Here is a 23,465-nt window from a genome sequence, read left to right on the forward strand (position 1 = left end):
TCTCTTGGGCGGCGGGGAAGAAGTCGCGCGCTGTTTCAGTGTCGAAGCTGCTGGCGATGCATCTGCAGCACAACTGGCGGCAAGCCGGTCGGTGGATGGAGCGTTCAACGTAGTTAAGCTTCCAGCGGGTTCGCCTGCTGCTGGGTATTTCTCTCTCGCAGTAGATCTTCGCTTTGCCTTCGTTTCGCCTTTCTCCTTCGCTGTCTTTCTGCTTCTTCGTCGTGGCGGCCTCAGGCTGTTTCTTCGCTAATCGCGTCTGGCGGCAAAATCTTCATCCGTCCCGATTAGGAATATTTCGACTTCACCTGCGTCTACAGCTACAAAACGGACCTCTCAAGTTGCCTCGAATCTTCCATCTTATACCCAGCTACGAAGAGTCAGGATAACAATATCAGCCTATCATATACAAAGAGGGGTCTAGCATCTAGACAACCCATGGTTTACCACGCAAGCTTCACAGCCTCTTCCTGCCAGTCCTCCCCATAATGCATCCGGAAGGACTCGTGAATGAACCGCCTGACATAGTCTCCTACGTCCTCCCAATTGCCGCCGTCTTCTTCTAGCTGGCTTAGAAGAATGATATCTAGGCTATGACCAGCCCAGCGGCCCCTGCTCGTATGAGTCCACACGGTCATGGCGAAGACGACTTCGCCAAAGCCGATGCCCATGATAAACGGTCCTTTGATGTATCCAGGATGCAAAGCAATGGCGGTTGAGCGAACATACTGGCGCGCCGTCAGGCTTCTAAGGACCCATTCGTCACCCGGCTCGGTGCGGTAGAGGCTCGCTGGACAAGGGTTAATGATAGTCAACAGGTCAACTGGGTAGTAGGCGCCGGTCCTGATATATGCATTGGCTGGCAAAAGGAGATCGGTAGGTAAGCAGTCATTGATTACATCTCTGGTCTGGTTGAAAAAGGCCCAGGCCTGATGAACGAAGATTGGAAGTGATTCTATTCTCGTCAATGTCCTGTGTGCGCCAGAGCCCGATGGGTGTACTGGAACATTCCCATTTACTCTGTCCACTCCGTTCACCCCGTTCACCCCGTTCGTCCCATTCACCCCGTTCGCCCCGTTTACCTCATTTGTCCCGTTTACCTCGTTTGTCCCGTTTACCTCGTTTGTCCCGTTTACCTCGTTTGTCCCGTTTGTCCCGTTTGTCCTGTTCGCTCCATTGGACATATTCCTTAATTCAAGCAAAATTTGACGGGTCCTTTGATCTCGTCGAAGTTCTTCCCTATAATTCTGTCGGGCTGAAACGACACCATCTGCACGGACTCCTTGGTTCAAAGGGATACCGTTCGGATGATTATGGGCAACCCCATGCGGGTGGCTTGGATGATTGCCAAATGGATTATTCCCATCAAATGTACTAAACAGGTCTGAGTAGCTCACATTGGCTCGCTGTTGAGCACGTTCCGAAGATCTCGATCTAGGAGCTGCGTTCGGCTGCCTATGATGAATACTATGTCCATTTGTTCGATCCGGCATATCGGCGTTCATATGGCCCGTGACCGGCTGTGACGGCCCTTCTGGGCTGGTCCCATTCGGTCGGCCATTCCGTTGGCCATTCGATAGGCCATTCCGTTGGTCATTTGGTACGCGATTCGATATGACATTCCGCCGGTTACGCGATGACGTGTTAAATACGGCATGCGATACCCCAAAGCCACCCGCAAGGCCAGCCGGTTGGCTTGGATTCGTTGTTGGTCGGTCTGGGATCCCATCTCGCTGGCCGTTCATCTGTGTGAATGTGGATCGCCTTCTCAGACGAATCCTATCGATTGACCGACCTTCAAGCAGTCTGTTTACTCTCCGCACGTACCAGTCTCCCGTAGGCAGCTCAGGCGGTTCAATGCTCTCCAACTCCATTATTCCCTCTGCACCGCAGAATATGGGTGTACCCGCCCAGGTACCCAGAGAACTGAGGCTGAACTTCTTGAGGGTAGGCCATACTGCGCACCAGGCGTCTGTGCAAGTAAGCCCGAAATGGAGTGCATCGATTATGTGTAGATTCCCGATGATCATTTGCATCAGGCTGACAGGCATTAACCTGAATATATTACTGGGACTCTGTAGGAATGCTTCTGATACCCTTGCTTCAGTGTCTGGATCCCGGTCACGCATAATGACGCTGGGGCGAGTGGTGAAGTTGGGTTTTGCGAGTAGCAGAAAGATTCCAGGGGCGCCTTTGGAGTAGAGCATAGCAAAACCCCTTTTCGGGGGTCCGTGTATTTCCTGACGTCGAGGTGCGACGTACAGGAGTTTTTCCCCCCGGCCAAGTTCGCGTGAGAGGTAATGACGATTCATATTTTTTCAAGTAGCTGATAGCCGCTAGCTAGCTGAATTATGAATGGTAGAGATGAATCTGGCTGACGGTAGATGATATACAGGAAGAGAAGACTCGACAACAATATTACTACAATTATAATACGCTGCTAAACGACAATCCAACCAACACTGGAAGCTTAGATAGACACAGAAGGATCATCTGTATGACCGTCTGTTTGTTGACATTATTGCTGCATGTTCACGCCTGCCAGAAAAGCTGCCAATCTACGTACGTCATAATTATTTGCCACCAAAATGGCAGCCTGTATAATAACCGTTCAGACGGCATCAAAGGAAAGGCATCCTACAAGGACAAATTGATCGTTTGACGCAGACAATATTTGCTGAAGAGAGAGTCTTGCCATAACCAAAGCAGCATGCCCGTCATCCCAGTGAGCGAGGAGGACATCTCGCGCATTACGTCTTCCAAGGTAAGGACGGCTTTATCAAAAAATATCTCGATATCAGCATTCAAAAAATGTATTGAAAATGTGAGGATGGCTAACAAGAGTCTCTTAAGCCTGGAGGAGAAGACACGAACTCGCAGAAGCAACCCAAGGACGACAAAAATGCGAATGCAACAGACAAAGGGCAGAGTCAGAGTGGTCATCAGAAGCAGGAAAGCCAGCATGGCCAGAAGTAGAGAATGTCTTGGTTGAAGCATGTATTGCTTACAGAATTCGAAGACGAATGAATATCAGTCATATCAGTTGATGCAAAGTTGGCTTGGATATTCCTCTTTTTTTCCCTTTCCCCCTTGTGAGACTTGATATGATAGAACATGATGAAGCAAGTAAAGACGGTAAGGAGACAAGAATGGAGAGGAGAAGAGTAGTTAAAAGTAGATAGTCATCACGTCGTGTAAATGTCTTTTTTCCTTTTTTCTTTTGCGGGGGAGGATTCGTAACTTCGTACCATGTCATGCCATATCATCATATGGTATGCCATGCCATGCCATCTATCTATCAAATGCACCCCTGGATTAAACTGCCAACCCAACTCCGGCATATTAATATCAAATTACCCTATAAATCCACCTCTTCTTGCAGCTGAACCTTACTCAGGGACGATCATGGCGTCGATCCTGGTCTGGAAGCGCTGGACCATCTGCACGGCAGCCTTCCTGCGATCTCTCAGTGGCCGCGACGAACCAACGGTAATCTCATCTGCCCTGGCGAGAACCCGCTCCATTGCCTCACTTAGCCTTCGCTGCTCCTTGTTCTGCGCTCGTGCATCTGCAGGTGGGTGCATGATGAACCGAGTGCAAAGCGGTATCAGCTTGTCAGTTACATATTTCTCGAAGATGGTGAGCTTGTCAGATGTGGAGTGGGATGCAAGGAAGGGAGGACAGGGGGTAGGCGGCCGGTTAGGCACAGAGTATGTCTTGTTGGCCTTTGGTTTTGGTTTTGGTTTAGTAGAAGTAGGTATGGATGTGGGCACGGTGGGAGAAACAGATGCCGCTGTCGAGGCAGCCGTAGAGGCCGAGTCTGAGGTGTAAGTCGATGAGCTGACGGTGCTGCTGACGGACGGCGAAGGATGAGAGGTTGCGTATGGCCGTGGCTCTCGACAGATGTTTGGCAGCGGGTCATATGCGGCTGGAGGCGGGGATGGATACGGAGGGACAGCTGGGTATTGGTATTTAGATTTTGGAGGTGATGGCGGCCGGGTCTGGCGAGCGTAGATCTTTTCCCGGGGAGATATGGGTTCCTTAGCCGACACGGGCACTCTCACTGGCTGGACTGGCTGCACAGGAGGTTGCTGTTGTTGTTGTTGTTGTTGTTGTTGCTGTTGTTGTACTGGCCGCCGCCGGGGCTTTCGATCAGGGGAGACGGGCGACGGGTCTCTTGGTTTGCGCTCGCGGCGGACAGACTTCCTTCGTTCCTGGGGGACATACTTGGGTGGTGACCGGCCTCGACGAACGGGCGACGGCTTGTAGTAGTACCTCTCGTCCTCTGATTCATCGTCGTCTCTGACCTCAATCTTGACCTTCGGCGGCCGCCGTGGCCGTGAAGCAGACGACGACGACGACGACGACGACGACGACGACGGCTGCTGCTGCTGCTGCTGCTGTGACTTCTGCAGTGGCGGCGGCGGTGGTGGTCGCAGGGACGGCTGCTCGTCGTCCTCCTCGCTGTCAGAGACGGGAATCAATTGAGCCTCGCGCCATCCGTCGATCAAGCCGCTGCTCCCACCGTAAACACCCTTCGTGTAGCCCGGCATGACGATCGCCACGACCTCGGAAAACTGCTTCAGGCCCTGCGACTTTGCACTGGCGGCGTCGTCGGTCATCAGGCGGCCCTTGTACATGAGCTTTATCCTGCTGATGTCGGCGATGTTGAGGGTCTGGCCGGCCAGCCGTCGGATGTCGCTGACGCACAGCCGGTCGTCGTCGATGGAGAAGGCAGGGAACTCGAAGCTCCAGGACTCGTTCTGGTACTTGAAGATGAGGATGTCTGGCAGCTCGCCGTCCTCTGGAGAGGGCGCAGCCAGCTGTTGTGCGCGCATGCGGGCTTCGGCCTGGCTGATGTCGCCGTTGCTGTAGACTCGCGGGGTCGTCAGGTAGTAGTTGTTTCTGTTGCTGCTGCTGCTGCTGCTGCTGCTGGGGGTGCCGGGGCCGTAAGGGTCGAAGTGAGCAGCGTAGCCGTAGGGGTCGTAGGGGGAGGAGGGCGCGGGCGAGGAGTAGTAAGGGGAGGAGGCATAGAGGTCGTGGTGGTCGAGGGGGAGGTCCCAGAGGCCGCTTCGCCGGTGGCCGCGGCGGGAGGCCATGATGACTGCCTGGGGCAGGGAAGACAGCGGCGAAGAAGACGACGGCGATGAAGAAGAGAAAGAAGAAGAAGAAGAGAAAAAGAAGAAGAAGAAGAAGAGGAAGAAGAAGATGGAGGGACACTAGTTAGCTGCTGGCCATGCAGGCGAGCGAGATGCTTGCCAATGAAGGCGACGGCGGGGACCCAGAGTAGCTCGCGGCGATCTCGCGGTTTGCTCGCAGGAAAGACGGAGGAGACGAAGCAGATGACAGAGAAGAAGCAAAGAAAGAGGACAAGGCCGGCGACGGCTGCGTGAATTCAATTATCGACAGTCAAGTAGCGGCGAGACACGTATGAGGCGTTGCATGCATGCCCAGCAGGCGAAGAAGAGTCTACGAATAACACATGCGGCTCTGCGGTGGCGCCCGTCTGGCGAGTTTCTATCAACAGGGAGAAGAAGATATATGCAGATATATATAATATATATATTAACAAGAGTAGCAAAAGGAAGAAAGAGGAAGAGAAGAAGACGCCGTGCAATGCAGTGTGTTTGTGAGTATACGATAGATGATCGCTGGAAAGGAAAGAGTTAAAAAAAAAAAAAAAAAAGGAAGGCCCTTCGTATAACTAGCAGGGGAAGCCAGCTTAGAGCCGCACTCCACCAGAACCACCGCCGCCGCCGAACCATCTGGCAAAGGCGGACGAGTCGGTGGATGGCGAGGACGAGGAGGGGCCAGGAGCATCCCCGTCGTTGGTGCCGCCCATCCACCGCGGCCGCTTGAAGCCTGCGTCGACGTCCTGCAGCCACTTGGGCGTGCTGGCGGTGTCGATGGTGTTGCGGACGCGGTGGGCAAACGACTGGAAGAATCCCTCGTCTTCCTCGTCTTCCTCGTCTTCCTCTCCGTCTACCGGCCGTGGAGCAGAAGTAGAGGCAGAAGTGTGTGCAGGTGCAGCAGCAGCAGAAGCAGCAGCAGCGGTGCCTCTGTTACTGGGTGTCGTTGGTGGTGGTGCGTCTCTGTAGCGTGGCAGGGTGTCGGGCAGGTTGGCTCGGTGAGCGGCCGTCCTGCTGCTGGTGGTGCTGCTCCTGGGGGTTCTGCTGGTGCTGGACAGGCCAAGGTACCCTGGACCATTCAACTCGGTTTCGATGAGGGAGCGGCCCTCCCGCCACCCACCAGTCCCGAAGCCGGACGGGTTGTCTTCCTCGTCTTCGTCGTAGATCTCCATGTCTCCCAAGCCCACCAGTCCCTTGACTTTGCCGTAGAGGTTGAATGCCGTGGCAGCAACGGGTAAGAGGATGAACAGCGGGAAGAACAGGTCGAAGCCTTCTCCGATCAGGGTCAGGTTGATTCCCTTGCCCAGAAAGTCGTAGAAGGTCGTCCGTAGTTGGAGGTCTGTGGGCAAGAGAGTGAGGAAGTTGTAGGCCAGAGGAACGGTGAGTCGGGCGACCTGGCCGGCGTACCAGCAGGCGGACTCGTGGTAGGTGTTGCGTGGAACAAGGGCCCGGTTACCCCATACCTGAGCGTCTGAGATGCCCGTCCCGGCGGCAGCACAGAGGTAGAGAAGCCAGACTGAGGTGAGCAGCTGGGAAGGGAAGCCCACAGGCTCGGACGAAGGTGTCGTGAGGGCAACGATGGAGAGAAAGGGGAAGAATGTGCGGACAAGCTCTGACCAGAGGATGCAGACGGACAGACAGGCGAAGACGGCAGCCAGGCAGATGTAGATGGCCGGCAGGAGGTGGGTATATATCAGGTATCGAAGATACGGAGTCAACAGAGGGCCAAAGCCAGAAGACGACGGTGACAACGACGAGCGAGAGTCAAAGACCAGCTGCTTTGATGTTGCTGCGTCGAGTATGGTCTGGCAGTCGAGAGCTTCGCGGACAAGACGGGACCAGGCATCCGCGTATCTGGCGTGCTTGTGTCTGGCCCGGTAGAGGTCTCTGGTCAGGCCCGCCATGTACCGGTCAGTAATGACATGCGGCACTGAAGCTCTCCCTTCGCTCTGCAGACTCTGAACGGCAGCAGGCCCGCCTCGTCGCACATCCTGACCCTGGCCAGCAGCAGCAACGACGTCAACCAGCTCGTCCACCCGCTCCTGCATCTCGAGGCTGAGCCCACGCTTCCGCCGCAGCAGAGAGACCAGGCTCCTGAGCTCCTCGAGCTTCCCGCCGGCCTCGACGAGCGCATCGTGCACCCGGACCGCCCGCTGCTGCAGCCTGCGCAGCCTGTGGCCCGTCCAGGCCGCCCGCCACATCTTGCGAGGCAGGGCGACCAGACCGTGGCCGAGCAGGTAGATGGCTAGCACCAGGCCCCAGGCGTAGGCGAGGGCCATGACCAGTCCGCGGAGAGAGGAGAAATGCAGCTCATGGGTGAGAGCAAGGTATATCAGGCCCAGCAGGCCGGAGCAGAGCACGATGAGCTGGTACCGGGCGTTGGAGCGGAGGGAGTAGAGCATGCGTTCCCGGGGCGACCTGTGGCCGGAGTCGAGATACTCCCCTAGGAAAGGTAGAATAGCCCTGTAACAGTCAGTCAGTCAGTCGGTATTAAGAGTACCAGTTATTAAGGCTGTGAGAGGGAAGCTGTACCAGGTGAGGACGAAGGTGAGCCAGTAGGTGATGCGCCAGAAGACGAGCATGAGGCGGGAGGAGAGCCATATCCCGGCGGGCGCGCGGCCGTCTGGCGGGCTGGAGGCGAGGTCGATGGGCACGAGCAGGACGGTGCTGGCGGGCAGGGCGAGAGCGAGGAAGACGGGCAGCACGACGAAGGCCGGAGTCGCGCGCAGGGGCAGGAAGCGCCGCAGCAGGGCGAGAACGAGCAGGCTGATGGCCGCGAGCGAGAGCGCCACGAACACGCTCGAGCTGGCCGGCGTCGCCATCAGTCCATCTACTAGGACTTTCAGTAGAGGAAGTTGTTAAAGAGGTTGTTGTAGAAGTCGTTAGAAGTCGTAGAAGCTGTAGAAGTTGTTAAAGAGGCTGAAGTCGTAGAAGTTGAAGTTGAAGTTGAAGAAAGGTGATCTATATTTCCTAAAAGGGAAAACCTGAAGCCCATCTCCGTCACGTGATATCGAATTTCTGGAGTCGCTTTTTTGCTTTTTATATCGAAGAAAAATAAAGAATTGTTAGTTAAAATAGATTATTTTAGTCGATTTTAGCCAAGTAGAATAAATAACGTGTTAGTTAGTCGAGAGTCGCTGGAGAAAAGGAAGAGAGGAGGAGAAAAGGAGTCGACTTAGGAGAAGCAGCGGCCAGGGAGGCAGCGGCAGAGTCAGGATTAATAAGGGGCAGCAAGGGCAGCAAGACGGCGCAGGAAGAGCTGAGGCTGCAGGTGAAACGGTGATTATTAGGAGTAAGAGTGAGAATAAGAGAGACAGAGACAGCAGAGAGAGTGAATAATAGCAGTAACTAGTGAGAGAGAGTGAAAGCAGGGAGAGTCCACCACCGCAGCGTGACTGCTGGGCAGATGAAAGAGTCCATCCAGCATTCACGGCGTAGTCTTTATTACCATCATTATCTTCTTCTTCTTCTCTTCTTCTTCTTCTTTTATTATCATCTTCTTATCATCTGTCGACTGGTCAGGCGCTGACAGAGACGCCTCAAAACGCCCAGCCCAAGCAAGCCCCGTTTCACCTTCGCCCATCCCCGTCCGCCTCGACCACCTCAACCTCTTAACTACATCTACCTACATCTTCTATCCGCACATCCTCCTCGCCCTCTACGACTTCAACATCGCCAGCGCCAGGCCAGCTCAACCCAGCTCGACCCAGCCCGCCCTGACCTGACCTCGACGGCCTCTCTTGTCCATGCAGCTGGCACCCGCTCGCATCGCCCGGTCTCACCACCGTCTCCTCCTCCTCTTCCTCCTCCTCCACCGCCTCCTCCTGCGGCCCGTCTCACCATGAACTCCTTCCACCAGCTGTCCTCGCCCGCGGCCGGCGCGAAGCCGCAGCCCGTCCAGAAACCGGACAACCAGGCCCTCTTCAAGCTCGTGGTGCAGGCGCTGCAGCCCCAGGGCCCCTTTACCGGCTGGCGAGAGGCCTTCCCCGTGCGAGAACGTGCCCTCAAGGCCATGACTATGTGCGTGCTTCTCCCCTTTCTCTGCTGCCTACCAGCCTGTCTGCAACGCCCTACGACCCGGCCAGTCTCCGTCGTCTCTCGTGTGTTTGACTGCTATTATTCATCTGCTCTCTCATGGGTGGTGGATGACGACATGACTGGCCGGGCGTTTGGTGCGCGGTACCGTGGTTCGGTCCTCTTCCCACTCTCTCTCACTCTCACTCTCTCTCCCTCTCTCTCTCGCTCGCTCGCTCGTCAAAACTCCAAAAAAGGCTCACACTTCCTTCTCTCCGCGACTGCAGCATATCCGCCCTCCGTCTAGCAAAGCCACTCTGCGAGGTCGGCAAGACCATTAATGCGGGCCTCAGATTCGAAGAACAGACCTTTCGGGAGGCCAACGAGCAGGTACACCAGTCTTCTTCTTCTTCCTCTTCTTCCTCTTTCATGATAACAGTGAGAAATTAACGCCTCCATAGGCCGATTATGAACGCTTAGTGAATGAGAAACACAACACAATCCATCAGTCTCGACTGAAACAGGCCATGATGATGCAGAATGGCATGATGCAGCATGCAAACCAGCAGCAGCAGCAGCAGCAGCAGCAGCAGCAGAATGGAGGCATGCAAATTCCCCCTTCGCAGATGAACCTGCTTGCTGCAATGCAACAACGTCAGCAGCAGCAGCAGCAACAACAGCAACAACAACAACAACAGTCGCAGACGCAGCAGCCAATGCAGGGCTCACCACTCCCCGGTCAGGTGCCAAACGGGCGTATGAACTTCCAACAGATGCATCCACAGCAGACACAGGCCTCGCCATTCATCCAGCAGCAGCTTGCCCGGCAACAGCAGCAGCAGCAACAGCCTCGCCAGGGACTCGGTATGCTCCAGGACTTGGGGAGTCTCGCGCCTAATGAACTCCAAGATGTCAACGCTCTGGCAGACCAGATGGCCCGCAACACCTCAGCCGAAAACCTCGAAAAGATCAAGATGAGCCTGCAGAACATGCCTCCAGAGCAAAAGGAGATATTCGCCCAAAAGAGAATAGACCCGCTTGCCCACTTCTTCAGATCACAGGCCCTCGCCCAGCTCAGGAGACGGCGGCTGGAACGCATGGGCTTGGTTGGCCATGGTCAACAGCCAGGTGGTGGTATGGATCCCGCACAGCAGGCCGCGATGATGGCCCAGATGGCTGGCCAGCCCATGATGGGAATGCAGCAGCACAACATCCCCATCAGCCAGCCAGATCTTGCTTTTAACGGCAGTGTCGACCAGATCCAGGGGCAACAGGAAGATGGTCTGCGTTCGCAAGAGGCAGGTCAGCTTGTGGTGCCTGCGACTGCCAATCCACCAAATGCTACTATGCTTAACCCCCAGTTTGCCGCTGCTCAGGCTCAGCAGCGCTTCCAGAAGCAGCAGCAGCAGCAGCAGCAGCAACAACAACAACAACAACAACAACCAGGAACTAGGCCTACTATGAATCCAGCGCTTCTTGCACAGCAGCAACAGCAACAGCGACAAAACGCAATGAGCAAAGGTCCTCAGTTCCAGCTGCAGCCTGACCAGACACGGAACCAAGCTGGCATGAACAACCAGCTAGCCATGTCTTCACAGCCAAACCAGCCATCTCAGATAGCACAGCAGCTACCGCCTCAAGGAGCAACTCCTACCATGCCTATGGGCGCTAATCCCACCGCTCAACCTCCGCAGCAACAGCCACCCCAGCCCGGCGGAGCAGCCCGTCCTACAAATCATTCTAATGTACCCCAAGCTATCCGCGACCAGATGTCACAAATGTCTCCGCAGGACGCAAATGTTTTTCTCGGGAATTATTCCAAACAAATACGACTCCAACAGGCGGCCAATGAGAACCGTGCCAACCAACTAGGCGTGGCCGGGCAGAACCAGGTCCCTCAGCCAGGTCAACCACCCCAGCAGCAGCCCGTTGACCCAAATCAACCTCCTCAGAATCTCAATCAAGGCCTGCAATTCGGCGCGGACCCGAACATGCGCAATAATGCTATGGGCATGCAACAACATCTCATGGGTCCCGGCGGAGTACCCATGCATCCACAAACATCACAACAGCCACAGCAGCAGCCACAACCAGGCATGCCGCAATCTCAACAACCCATCCAGCACGCTAAATCATCACCGTTTCAACCCCAGGCTCAAACTCAGTCTCAGGCAGACCTCTCCCGTCAGCAGTATATGCAGCAAGCCGCCCGGGAACTTTCCGAGGATCAAATTCGTGATATGGACCGTGTTCCTTTCCCCCCAAGTGTCATATCTGCCGGTATGGCAGGGATGCCAAATCCTCCCCCTGTCCCCAAAGCCCTCAAATCATGGGGTCAACTCAAACAGTGGGCTAGCCAGAATCCTCAGGCCATGGGCCAGCTTACACTGCCGAAACTGCTTGCTTACCAGAAAATGCATTTCCATGGCTTGCAGAAGGAGTTCGCTACTCGATTCCAGGCCCAAGCTCAAGCCCAGGCTCAGGGCCAGGCTCAGGCCCAGGCCCAGGCTCAGGCTCAGGCTCAGGCTCAGGCCCAGGCTCAGGCCCAGGCCCAGGCTCAGGCTCAGGCTCAAGCTCAGGCTCAGGCGCAGGCGCAGGCGCAGGCGCAGGCACAACTAGCTGCACAAGGACATGGACAGAACTTCATGTCTCAGCAGCTCCAGTCACCTTTCCAACAACCAGGACAACCCCAACAGCCGCAACAGCAACCCCAGCAACAAACTCAACCACAGCAGAATGCAAATGCTCAGCAACCGGCTCCAGGCTTCAACCAGCAGGGTTTCCAACCACAGCCCAGAACTACCCAACCAGGGCAACAACCGGGGCAAATGGGACAGCTTGCACAACAACCCAGTCAACCAGGCCAGCCAGGGCAACTGCCACCGGGAATTTTGCGGCCTGTCACCTTGAACGACGTACAGATAGCACGGCAACAGCTAGGTGCACGAGCGCAGAAGCTTAGTGATGAAGCGTTGAGAATCATTCTAGAAAGAAACCGACAGAAACAGATACTCAAGGCCCGTGGCATCCCACCGGGCCAACCTCAAAACCAGGCTCAGCTGCAACAGGCTCAGGGGTTCATGGCTCAGGGACAACAGCAGCAGCAACCAATGCAGCAGCAACAGCAGCAATCACAGGCTGGTCCTATGCAAAACGTTGGCCTAGGAGTCCTTCCCGAATATCCTCCAACTTCTCAGCAGCAGCAGCAGCAGCAACAGTCGCAACTGCAAAACATGCAACCACCCATCTCCTCCAGTCCAATGCAACCCGGCATCTCTCAACCAAACTCTACCCAACCCCTGGTCAAGCCCACGGCAGCTCCTACGACTGTTCCTCCATCGGCTAAGCAGCGACCCGTTCCAACTACAAAGCCAGCCCCTGTCCCCGCTGCTGTCCCCGCTCCGCCTCAGGGCTTGAAACGGCCCAACCCGTCTGACACCGAAGCCCGACTTGGCGCAATGGACTCTAACTCTCAAATGAACTCCAACGCTAGGCCAATGCCTATCCCCATGTCACAGTTTAATCCTATGAACCTTGCAGCCATGAACCCTCAACAACGAGCTCAGGTTGAAGCGCATCTTCGCCGCCAAGCGCAACTGGCGACTCAAGGCCAGCCTCAAATGCCCAACTTAACCCATCGACGCACGAGAGAGGCAACTGCCGAAGCTTGGTCTCGGCTTCCCGAGCCCATTAAGCGAGCGTACGAAGACGAAGTTCGGAATGATACCGAATTTGCCCCCGTACCCATGACTCCTGTCGAATACGCCGATGCATCTCAGAAGCTTAGAGATGGAGTTGATATGATTGCTAACTTGGATGCATTGATCATTTGGTTTGCCAAATTTAGGGAGCAGGATCGCTCCCTGAGAATGCTGTTGCAAATGGTACGCCTATATTTTTTTATATGTTCCTCCACCCCCGTTTCTTTTGAGATGATGCAATTGCTAACTATTCACTAGAGGGTGAAGTTAATGAAGCAATTCAAGCCGAATGACTGGACCGTCGCCGATCAGCTTACTTGCAAGCATGATTTCGTTCACCATGCTCTAAGTTTTATCCAACGCTGTTACGCAGCCATGTTTTCCCGCCGACAAAATCCACAGAACCAGCAGGGAATGCAGCAACCTCAGCAAGGTCAACAGCCACAGCAGCAACAACAACAGCAACAGACACAGCAACAACAGCAGCAACAAATCCAGATGCAGATGCAGCAAGCGCAAGCCCAGCAGGCACAGGCTCAGCTCCTACAGACACAGCAAGCACCTTCAGCCGCTAATGCTGGAAGAGGCACTGCCAGCCCACAGACACCCAACGTACCTCTGAACGCAGTGAATCTCCAGCAGCTTGAGCAACAAGAGCGCGCCAGGCGAGGACAATCTCAAAGTTCCATCCCACCAACCGCCCCCACTACCCGACAACCGCCATATCAGATCGGCGCCACATCTCCACAAGGCATCCCGCGCGCTTACGGTCCCCACCAGGTAACCAAAGATAACCTTGTGATCCCGGAGACGAAGAAACGCAAGATGAAGAGGCCTGCCAACGAGTCGCCGGTTAAAACCAACAAGTCTCCTGCCAGCAAGAACCAGCAGCTCAAGGCCACTCCCCCTGCGACTACACCGGTGGCCGCTACCAAGAACGCAACTCCCCCAACACAAGTGTTTAGATGTAAAGTCAGCGACTGTTCACAGCGCTTCAGAGGCTTCCCATCCCAAGCAGCATTGGACCAGCATGTTCAGGAGACGCATTCGGCTGAAGAACCTATCGACAATCCTCTTGACTACCTGCTTGAAAGCATCAAGATGGGTCTCGGTGTTAGCAAGACCGCGAACCAGCATAATGGAGCCGATACGAGGGCCGCACCTGCTATCACTGGCCCAAGCTCAGTAGAAATGAAGCCTTCACCATCTCAGCAGGAGAAATCGTCTATCCTTAAGGGCTCCGCTAGCGCAAGCAAAGATAAGAAGGAAGCCACCGCACCTACCACGTCTCTCGAGGCATCTGCCGCCACTAAGGATGCCTGGTCCGATAGCCCCATATCTAGGGAGATGATCCGCACCGCTTTCACCGAGATAGGCGATGAAACCTCTTGCGGCCTCGTCACCGACCCCGTGGACGATGTTATTGCAGAAAGAGTCCAAGCTCTTACAGATGAACTCTTTGAGACCGCACCTGCCAAAGAATACTCCTCTGGTCCACGCCACCAGCCACCAGACGACACCCCAGCATCCGCCTCGTCTGCAATGATGCAAACTCCACGAGATGGTGAAATCAAGGACGAAGAAATGGGTACGGACACGGATAACTGGATGCCACTCGATTGGAACAATCTCCCGGATCATCTAGACGATGATATGCTCACCAACGATGGATGGCAAAGCGTCAACTGGGACGCAATGGAACTAAACGACAACTTTACCGATAACTCCTCCAAGCTACGACCTGAGCGGCCCATCTACTCCATCTAAATCTGGCCGCAGAGCTTGGCGTCAATCCACTTTTCTACTTTTTGCTCTTCACTCCTTGCTCTTTCTACTCTTCCCCCTTTTTTCATCGTTTGCTTTGGTGTTGACCGCCGCATAAAAGACTATATTGCTATTCAAAGGAACCGGCTAATTGGATTTCGTTGAAATAATACCCTGGGATTATTGGTGGTAAAGGAACGGAGGAATGGGATTGGCAAATTCAAAAAATATATATATTTCCTTTCGTTGGTTAGGATGGGTGCTTCTCATTTCCCTCCTGGTTTCGTTTCATTTTTTAAGTTTTTGCAATATCGTGCCCGGTTTGAATGGCTTCTGCAAGCCTCCATTTGGCTTCCCCTAATTCTCTGTTTTTTATTCTTCATTACAGCAAGGCGTTTCTGGTCTTTCTGATACCTCCAAGCTCTTAATTACTGCTTTAACTACGATAAGTAATATCTTGCTTGCATTCCCCCGGTTTTGATACTACCAGCTTCTTCACCTGGACATTGTTTAACTAATAATCATGCTGCCCGCGTTATGGTTTTTGTTTACTTGGTTTCGTTGAGCAGACGGGCTAATACCGGCAGGTGAGCTATACACGGCCGTTACACTGACTAATAAGATATTCCGTTAACCACCGCTTTCTAATATCTGCCATGTACCAGAGATATACGCTTGTTCGTTTTGTATACTAGCCTCGAAGAATCAATTGTTTTTGATACCCCAAAACGATCCTTTCATTCCCTTGTCTTTGTGAAGGCATTGATTATATATTACGTAATATACCTCACACGTGATAACTTTGTTGACGTGATCCATTTAAACTTCCTTGGCGCATCCACTCGCCAAGGTCAGCTGATCACCTTATCTCATATCACGTGATAAAGCCCTTTGCGTCCCAAAATAGAGTTTCGTCACTTTGCATTTCGTCGCGTGCCGAAAGATCGAGGCTCGGCGCAGCCCCCAGCTTTCTCCAGCTCCGGCGGTTCACAAAGACCGCAACCTCGACAAGCACGCTATCACCACCGCCTCTTTGCTCTCTTTTGGCTGTACTAACCAGCCAGGAGAAGAAGAAGAAGAACACAGGCCACTATTGTATTTTACTAAAGTCTTGCTAGAGGAGCAGAGGAGGACTGGCCACCATGGTCCCCAGGGCTCTTGTTCCTTTCCTCGTCACCATGATGTTGGTGACGGGGGTTTGCAATACCCTCCTAACCAAGTATCAGGTAGGTCTCCTGCCCGGGTCCGAATAGCTGAATAGAACTATAACTGATAGAAGTGATAGGATATGCAATGTGTGAGGAACTGTGACTCACCGGATCCCAGCAAACGGGTTGCCTTTGAGCAGCCGGTTCTCCAGACGTACGCTCTTCCCTTGCTATACCTACGATGACTTTGTCGAGGACATTCTGTTCATGACTGACTATGAGAACAGGCTGCAGATGTTTGTGGGAGAAATGGGATGCTGGCTTGTCCTTTTCTGCATCGACATCTGGAAGGGCTTCATCGCACCTCGATTCTCCTCCGCCGCACCACTATTTACAGACGGATACCAGTCCATCGATAACGCCGACGAGGCTGATGACGAGCCCGGTGACATACATAAAGCCGAGGAAGATACAAGAACACAACTGAGTGGAACGAAGGTCTTGCTTCTCGCTCTACCAGCTTGCTGTGACATCACCGGCACCACGCTGATGAATGTCGGTCTTCTATTCGTCGTTGCAAGTATCTACCAGATGACTCGTGGTGCCCTCGTTCTGTTCGTTGGCTTGTTTAGCGTCGTCTTCCTCAAACGAAGGCTATATTTTTATCAATGGTTTGCACTGGTCTGCGTCGTTCTCGGTGTGGCTCTAGTTGGCCTGGCTGGTGCCATCTTCCCTGACCATCATAAACCCCCGGTGGACATCGTGCCTGGCGACGCTGATGCAGTTGTAGCTTTGATCAGACGGGCCGGTGAAATTATTACATCGGCTGAAAAGCACGTCGACCCTCTCCGGGTTGTTTTAGGTGTTTTCTTGATTGCTTTTGCTCAAATATTTACTGCCTCGCAGTTCGTGTTGGAGGAATGGATCCTTGAGAAATATGCCATGGATCCATTGAAGGTTGTTGGCTGGGAAGGAATCTTTGGATTCCTGGTCACTGCTTTGGCAATGGTCATTTTGCACTTTACCGTTGGTGTTACTGAGAGTGGCAGGCTTGGATACTTTGACGCTGTCGAGGGGTGGAGGAGCATGACTGGCAACAAGACTGTTGCTATAACCAGCATCCTCATCATGATCAGTATCGGGTATGTCATACAACTTTGCCTAGACTAATGACCTCACATTTACTAACTCACTTTTTGCAGGGGCTTCAACTTCTTCGGCCTCAGTGTCACACGTTCCCTATCTGCAACTTCACGAAGCACTATCGACACATCCAGAACCCTTTTTATCTGGCTTGTGTCCCTCGGTCTCGGCTGGGAGACTTTCAAGTGGCTACAGGTCCTTGGTTTCGCCATGCTTGTCTATGGAACTTTCCTTTTCAACGATATCATTACTCCACCATTAAAGGCTTGTCTACCTTCTCGTGATGAAGAGACCCGGGAGCCGCTTCTTCCCGAAGAGCCAATCGAACATATATAAACCTAGACTTCCGGATATGGTTATACGCCAATGTGAATATATTGCGTATTTTTGTTGGGTTCATCAATGGGCGTTCAGTGCGACTTTTGAAAGGCGAGTATGTTTTTTTTTGGTCTTTTTTTTTTAACATATTCACTGTCGTTATCTTGGAATTTCGGGTTTAGTCCATACCTTGCTTTCATTTCTCTGTCTACAGCTGGAAATTGACATGTAACTTTTCTATCCTGGATTCATTGCATCGTCGCATCATAGCATTTAGGCAATTTCTCCACACGGTTATTTCTCTCCTAGTTTCTCTAAATTGTTCTATTTAACTACATTATTCTTTCTCAACAGCCTGTATTCTGTTTCCTATAAGTTATTATCAAGATTCCACCAGTTTTATGTCAACCTGAAATAGAAATTCTAATAGACCGAGAGCCCGAATATATACCATCCAAAGATAAGCATTATATTGGGTAAAAAGGAAAACCAGAAAGAGAACGAGATAAATAAACAGTTTAATGTATGTTTGAATATATTGAAATTCTCCACCTCCTAGAGCCATCTACCTCGAATAGGAGGTATAGTGGGTATATATAAATGAGAACAGTTATATAAGAACATAAAGTGAGCAAATCTGTGATTTTCATTAGTAAACAGGATCTAGAAGTAGTCATCCTACCGTGAAGTGATATACTTACCAACGATAACCCAAGGATCATAGATGTCCAGAAACAAATATTCTAAATTTCCATGGAGAATTAGCTAATAATCCTTTTAATCGCACAGAGTAACGACTTACGTTAAAAGTCTTTCGTCCCTTCACGAACTTCGATCTCTGGACTGCCACGATAGGTAGTTGCATCATCATTGCAAAAAAGCCGTATCCACGCCACTTTTTAGTGATGCATACCAACACCAGCTCATGTGCAATTGAGCTAACGAGAAATGTAATTGCCATTGCACCCGGAGCTGAGAAGCGTGTTAGTGAAGAGAAGTAGACATGGCGCCGAAGAAAATGATGGACTGGGAGATTCCATTTCCTCGAAAATTCCAGCCTATAGCACAATACTTAGTAACGGTATAATATAACAAAATACCTATATAGATACGTCAGAGGTTTAAAGATATTACATACCAGTCACAAGAATTCCACCAATCAGAGTAGAACCGCCTGTCTGCGAACCGTGTGATTTCGGCAAATGCCCCCAATACGTACTCAAATATCACAAGGAAAACGAGTAGGAACGTCACCATAAACGGGAAGAGGAGCATGCTGATTGTTTCAGCAAGGATCAAGCCCCTTTCGAAATGTGATGGAATTGTGCGAAGTCTAAATGCGGAATCGCTCAGAACAGGCACGATAAATTCCTCACTGGTTAGGGTTAATAGGAAGATGCAGCCAAACACTGCCGCAGCTTTGATGAGCACTTCGATCCAGCTTCTATCCTTAGTTCGTGGATATTCCAATTCGTAACAAAGAGTTGGAAAGAAAATGAACTCAATATAGTTCTTCCAAGTGAGGTTCTGAGGATAGGTGACACGGCCAAGTGGAGAGGTTAGTTCCATAGCTAGGTCTGCTCTCAATTTCCCGACATCCCGTTTAGTGTCAGGTTCAGAATCAGGCGAATCTGCATCGCCAATCGCTGGGTTTGCGCCGTCAGCTACGGATGGAGACCTCGGGTAATGGACTGCAGCTGGGTAGGCTTTGGCCTGTGGTTTATCCAGGGCTGATAATCGACGCTCAGTTTCACTTAGATGTCCATTGTAAAATGCATATGAATGCATCTTCATCAAAAACACTAGGCAATGGAGGGTCAAGAACACTTGAGACGTCCATGTCCAGTAGAGCTTGAATGGTAGTCTGGTTCGGTCAGTTATTCGTGTTTCTTGAGTTAACCAGCAAGCCGAATTGCTGGAAAGAGAGTGTATACCTACATGACCCAGAATGAAAGCCACGCAAATTGATATAAGCTCTGCACAATCATGCCTCCCATTCCCCATCTAAGTAAACCCTTGCTGCGCCTGATTGCTTTGTGGAGTGGCACTGTCACCGCGGTACTGGCCACCATGGCCAGGTCGACAAACGCAAGTTCGATCACGTTCGCTGATAGGAGAGACCAAACATGGACTCTTAGTGGATATCCAGTATCTTTGATGTTTCTCAGTACGGTGGTGATCACCATAATCACCAAGCTAATCCAAAATAGTACGAAAAAGCCATGAAAGTCTCGATGGTCACTATTGGGATCGAAATGTGATAGTCGCGGCTGATAATCGATATTGTAGAACATCCGCTGCTTCACCTGAGCACGTACCTGCTTCCGAACATTCGATATTGAGTGAACGGAAGGAGGTGCATCTTCTGCTACCGGAGTTGAGCGACCACTATGAGACATCAAGTCAGAACAACTGTACCTCAAGGTGTCTTCATGGACGGAATGCGACAACAAACGAGATCGAAAATTACCGGACGACTATTTACCTTGAAAGACTTGATGGTGTCCTATCCAGGGCCAAATGCGGTCGGTCTATAAAAGGATCAATTGCACCGCGCATCGCTCGAGGCCGAAGAACGCCTGGTTCCTCTGAATCATTGGGAGTCGGCGCCATATCTGAGGAACAGATGTTGTCGCAATGGCATGAAGTATATAAAATACCACAGAAAGGCACGATAAAGATGAATATTATAAATATCAGCTGTTCAATAGCATACAGAGCCTAGGACACAGCCATTGCCAGGTTTTGGGGCGGAGTAAGAGGCTTAGTATAAGTATCCAACACGGAGGATTTAAGGTATAGTTACAGGCCACGGCCTTGCGGTTGAGTTGTCCATTGCGATTCGATCGGCCAGGAGGTTGCAAATCACCGTTGTTTGTTTTTTTTTTTACTCTCCGCTGACGTCAGAGAGCTGACTAAGAGCTGACTACGAGTTTACGGGAGAGGATAAACATATACCCGGAAATGCTGAGTCAGCCAAATGTTGGCCCAACTCGACCACATAGACCGTTGATAACGGAGCAGCGAAGAACGGCCGCTGATACCTCCGTAACAGCATTCAGCATCAATTCGGAGCAGCAGACGGCCTCATTTTCATGCCCTGTTCCATGCTGAACAGCCCCTAGCCTCCCCTCGACCTGCCCTGACTCAGCTTGCTCCCCGTTAGGGGTCCACGCCGTCACCATGACCTCTCGTACGGCGCCCCGCAAAACCCCTTGCGTGCATTTGCAAACGCTGATATCAAGGTTCTAGTCAAGCAATTCATCCGCAATGTTCGCGCGTCTAAAACCATTGCCGATGAACGCGCAGTTATTCAGAAAGAGAGTGCTGCTATCCGGGCAAGCTTCCGAGAGGACAGCACTGACTCTGGCATTCGGTACGAGGCAGCTGTTCCATACCTCCTTGCTTCCACATTCCTTAGCTCCTGGATGACCAGGGCCTATTGACAGGATACTGACAAGCGGGATAGGAGAAACAATGTTGCCAAGCTACTATATCTGTTTACATTAGGAGAAAGAACACATTTTGGGCAGATAGAATGCCTGAAACTGCTTGCCTCACCACGCTTCGCCGACAAACGGCTGGGCTATCTAGGGACTATGCTGTTGCTAGACGAGAACCAGGAAGTTCTGACTCTAGTTACCAACTCTTTAAAGAAGTGGGAGATGCTCTACCTCCAATTTGGTCGCTGCGGAGTGCTAACTTATATCTGATAGTGACCTCAACCACTCGAATCAATATGTCGTTGGCCTTGCACTATGCACACTCGGAAATATTGCGTCTGTCGAAATGTCCCGAGACCTGTTCCCTGAGATAGAATCCCTTATATCGACTGCAAACCCTTACATTCGTCGAAAGGCAGCTCTCTGCGCCATGCGAATTTGCCGCAAGGTACCTGACTTGCTGGAACATTTCGTTGACAAGGCGAAGAACCTCTTGGTGGACAGAAACCACGGAGTTTTGCTGAGTGGTCTCACTCTCGCGATCGAATTCTGTGAATATGATGAGATTGAGGGCACCGGAGAAATCGTGGAAAATTTCCGTCCAATGGCAGCCGGACTGGTGCGGACGCTGAAGGGTTTAACATCCTCTGGCTATGCCCCTGAACATGACGTGTCGGGTATAACAGACCCATTCTTGCAGGTCAAAATTCTGAGGTTCCTGAGAGTTCTCGGAAGAGGCGACGCGGCTACCAGCGAACTGATAAATGATATTCTTGCTCAAGTGGCTACGAACACTGAATCAAGCAAAAACGTTGGCAACTCTATTCTGTATGAGGCTGTTTTGACCATCCTGGATATCGAAGCCGACTCTGGCCTTCGCGTGCTAGGTGTTAACATCTTGGGCAAATTCTTGTCAAACAAGGATAACAACATTCGATATGTTGCTCTCAATACCCTAGTCAAAGTGGTTGCTGTAGAACCAAATGCGGTTCAGAGACATAGGAACACAATTTTAGAATGCCTACGAGATCCGGATATCAGCATACGACGGCGAGCACTGGACCTCAGTTTCACTTTGATCAATGAAGGAAACGTCAGAGTACTTGTTCGTGAGCTCCTGGCTTTCCTCGAGGTCGCTGATAATGAATTTAAGCCCGCCATGACAACCCAAATCGGCATCGCAGCTAACAAATTTGCTCCCAACCCAAGATGGCATGTGGACACCATGCTCCGAGCGTTGAAACTTGCTGGAAACTATGTGAAGGAGCAGATCATATCATCTTTCGTCCGTCTCATCGCTACCACGCCCGACCTTCAAACTTATTCCGTACAAAAGCTGTACGCAGCGCTGAAGGAAGATATCTCCCAGGAAGGTCTTACCATAGCCGCATCCTGGGTTATTGGCGAATTTGGAGATGCTCTCCTCAATGGAGGCCAGTATGAGGAGGAGGAGCTTGTGAAGGAGGTGAAGGAGAGCGACATTATTGACCTTTTCATGAACATCCTTAACAGCACATACGCTACACCAATCGTGACCGAATACATTACTACAGCTGCCATGAAACTCTCAGTCAGGATTTCGGACCCTGCCCAGATTGAGCGAATCCGCAAGTTCCTAAAGACCAAGACCGCAGATCTGAGCGAGGAGATCCAGCAACGTGCCGTGGAGTATAGCAATTTGTTTGGATATGAGCAGATAAGGCAGGGAGTCCTCGAGAGGATGCCACCGCCACAAATACGCGAGGAGCAGCGAGTGCTTGGTGAAGCGACCAATAAACGTCAGAGCAGGTTGCTAAAGGATAAATCCAAGAAGCCATCTAAGCCCACTGAACAAGATATGCTCCTCGATCTCATGGGCGGCGGCTCCGAACCCCCAACCGAAAGCACATCAGGCAAAACTAACGGCAGCCAAAATACCGCAGACCTTCTTGCTGATATTCTCGGCGGAGGTACCTCAGAGCCAGCACCACAGCCACAACCCACTTCTACCAAGGCTTCAAACGTTAATGACATTATGGATCTATTTGGTTCCAATGGGGCATCCCAACAGCAGGCTACTTCCGGCCAACCGGGACGGCCAACTCCAGCTTCCGCTCCCGCCACCCCATCCCCTTCCGCGCACGAGGTCTTTAACAAGAACGACCTTCAAGTAACTCTTCAGGTGCAAAGGAATAGTGCTGGAACATGTCAGATACTTGCCAAATTCCGTAACACTTCTGCGCTGGACAGCTTTTCGGGAGTTGGTCTACAAGCCGCCGTACCCAAGACTCAGAAGCTCCAGCTGAGCGCTATCAACAAATCGGAACTTGATGGGGGTGACGAGGGCACACAGGCAATGAGAATTGCTGCTGCGTCTGGCGTAAGTGAACCCCGTTTTTCTCTTTGGTCTACTGTACCATTACATTTCATTAACATACATCATCCTTAGTCTCTTCCCCCAAAGCTTCGACTACGTCTAAGAATAAGCTACGCTAAAAATGGCGGAAACCCCAGCGTGGATCAAGTTGATTGGACTGAGCCATAGATATATACCATGTATGCACTTCTTGTACTTGATATCAACTTGACTACCTTCTGGACCCTACCTACGCTTACTTTCCCCTCGACCCTTGGTTTTTGCATATAGCAAAAAAGAATCATGGAACCTGTTTATACTCGCGTCAAAGATGACTTTAATGAACTGAGAACCGAAAAAAATACCTTCGCAAACTCGAGCTACAGACTTGGTGAAAGGTTGATATGACGCACGCTTAGCATGGGCAACGAAATAAAGAAAAGGACCATTTATAGATAGCAGATATCACGACT

General features: G+C 51.8%; 9 protein-coding genes across 9 annotated transcripts; 4 read left to right on the forward strand and 5 right to left on the reverse strand.

Annotated features, from left to right (window-relative positions):
• Positions 1-440: 440 nt before the first annotated feature.
• Positions 441-2,204, reverse strand: TRV_06833 (uncharacterized protein; the record flags this gene model as incomplete). Its single annotated transcript, XM_003019103.1, has 1 exon — positions 441-2,204. One exon carries the CDS (start codon positions 2,202-2,204, stop codon positions 441-443), a length of 1,764 nt encoding a protein of 587 aa, XP_003019149.1.
• A 1,182-nt stretch (positions 2,205-3,386) lies between these two features.
• TRV_06834 (uncharacterized protein) lies at positions 3,387-4,835 on the reverse strand (the record flags this gene model as incomplete). Its single annotated transcript, XM_003019104.1, has 1 exon — positions 3,387-4,835. One exon carries the CDS (start codon positions 4,833-4,835, stop codon positions 3,387-3,389), a length of 1,449 nt encoding a protein of 482 aa, XP_003019150.1.
• Positions 4,836-5,097: 262 nt separating this feature from the next.
• TRV_06835 (uncharacterized protein) lies at positions 5,098-5,220 on the forward strand (the record flags this gene model as incomplete). Its single annotated transcript, XM_003019105.1, has 1 exon — positions 5,098-5,220. One exon carries the CDS (start codon positions 5,098-5,100, stop codon positions 5,218-5,220), a length of 123 nt encoding a protein of 40 aa, XP_003019151.1.
• A 499-nt stretch (positions 5,221-5,719) lies between these two features.
• On the reverse strand, positions 5,720-7,528 carry TRV_06836 (LMBR1 domain protein; the record flags this gene model as incomplete). The annotated part of the gene is made up of 1 exon (XM_003019106.1): positions 5,720-7,528. One exon carries the CDS (start codon positions 7,526-7,528, stop codon positions 5,720-5,722), a length of 1,809 nt encoding a protein of 602 aa, XP_003019152.1.
• A 721-nt stretch (positions 7,529-8,249) lies between these two features.
• On the reverse strand, positions 8,250-8,709 carry TRV_06837 (uncharacterized protein; the record flags this gene model as incomplete). The annotated part of the gene is made up of 2 exons (XM_003019107.1): positions 8,250-8,474; positions 8,575-8,709. 2 exons carry the CDS (start codon positions 8,707-8,709, stop codon positions 8,250-8,252), a joined length of 360 nt encoding a protein of 119 aa, XP_003019153.1.
• Positions 8,710-8,967: 258 nt separating this feature from the next.
• TRV_06838 (uncharacterized protein) lies at positions 8,968-14,608 on the forward strand (the record flags this gene model as incomplete). Its single annotated transcript, XM_003019108.1, has 4 exons — positions 8,968-9,298; positions 9,448-9,578; positions 9,602-13,024; positions 13,100-14,608. The coding sequence occupies 4 exons, from the start codon at positions 8,968-8,970 to the stop codon at positions 14,606-14,608; spliced, it is 5,394 nt and encodes a 1,797-aa protein (XP_003019154.1).
• A 534-nt stretch (positions 14,609-15,142) lies between these two features.
• TRV_06839 (uncharacterized protein) lies at positions 15,143-17,232 on the forward strand (the record flags this gene model as incomplete). The annotated part of the gene is made up of 5 exons (XM_003019109.1): positions 15,143-15,192; positions 15,301-15,455; positions 15,583-15,831; positions 15,932-16,895; positions 16,956-17,232. 5 exons carry the CDS (start codon positions 15,143-15,145, stop codon positions 17,230-17,232), a joined length of 1,695 nt encoding a protein of 564 aa, XP_003019155.1.
• A 631-nt stretch (positions 17,233-17,863) lies between these two features.
• TRV_06840 (uncharacterized protein) lies at positions 17,864-19,400 on the reverse strand (the record flags this gene model as incomplete). The annotated part of the gene is made up of 5 exons (XM_003019110.1): positions 17,864-17,877; positions 17,916-17,979; positions 18,017-18,272; positions 18,353-19,078; positions 19,153-19,400. The coding sequence occupies 5 exons, from the start codon at positions 19,398-19,400 to the stop codon at positions 17,864-17,866; spliced, it is 1,308 nt and encodes a 435-aa protein (XP_003019156.1).
• A 997-nt stretch (positions 19,401-20,397) lies between these two features.
• On the forward strand, positions 20,398-23,283 carry TRV_06841 (uncharacterized protein; the record flags this gene model as incomplete). Its single annotated transcript, XM_003019111.1, has 5 exons — positions 20,398-20,407; positions 20,467-20,590; positions 20,684-20,872; positions 20,931-23,016; positions 23,182-23,283. 5 exons carry the CDS (start codon positions 20,398-20,400, stop codon positions 23,281-23,283), a joined length of 2,511 nt encoding a protein of 836 aa, XP_003019157.1.
• Positions 23,284-23,465: the final 182 nt, after the last annotated feature.

This window comes from Trichophyton verrucosum, assembly GCF_000151505.1.
Source record: "Trichophyton verrucosum HKI 0517 chromosome Unknown contig00814_1.f1.exp, whole genome shotgun sequence".
In the NCBI taxonomy this organism is placed as follows: Eukaryota; Fungi; Ascomycota; class Eurotiomycetes; order Onygenales; family Arthrodermataceae; genus Trichophyton; species Trichophyton verrucosum.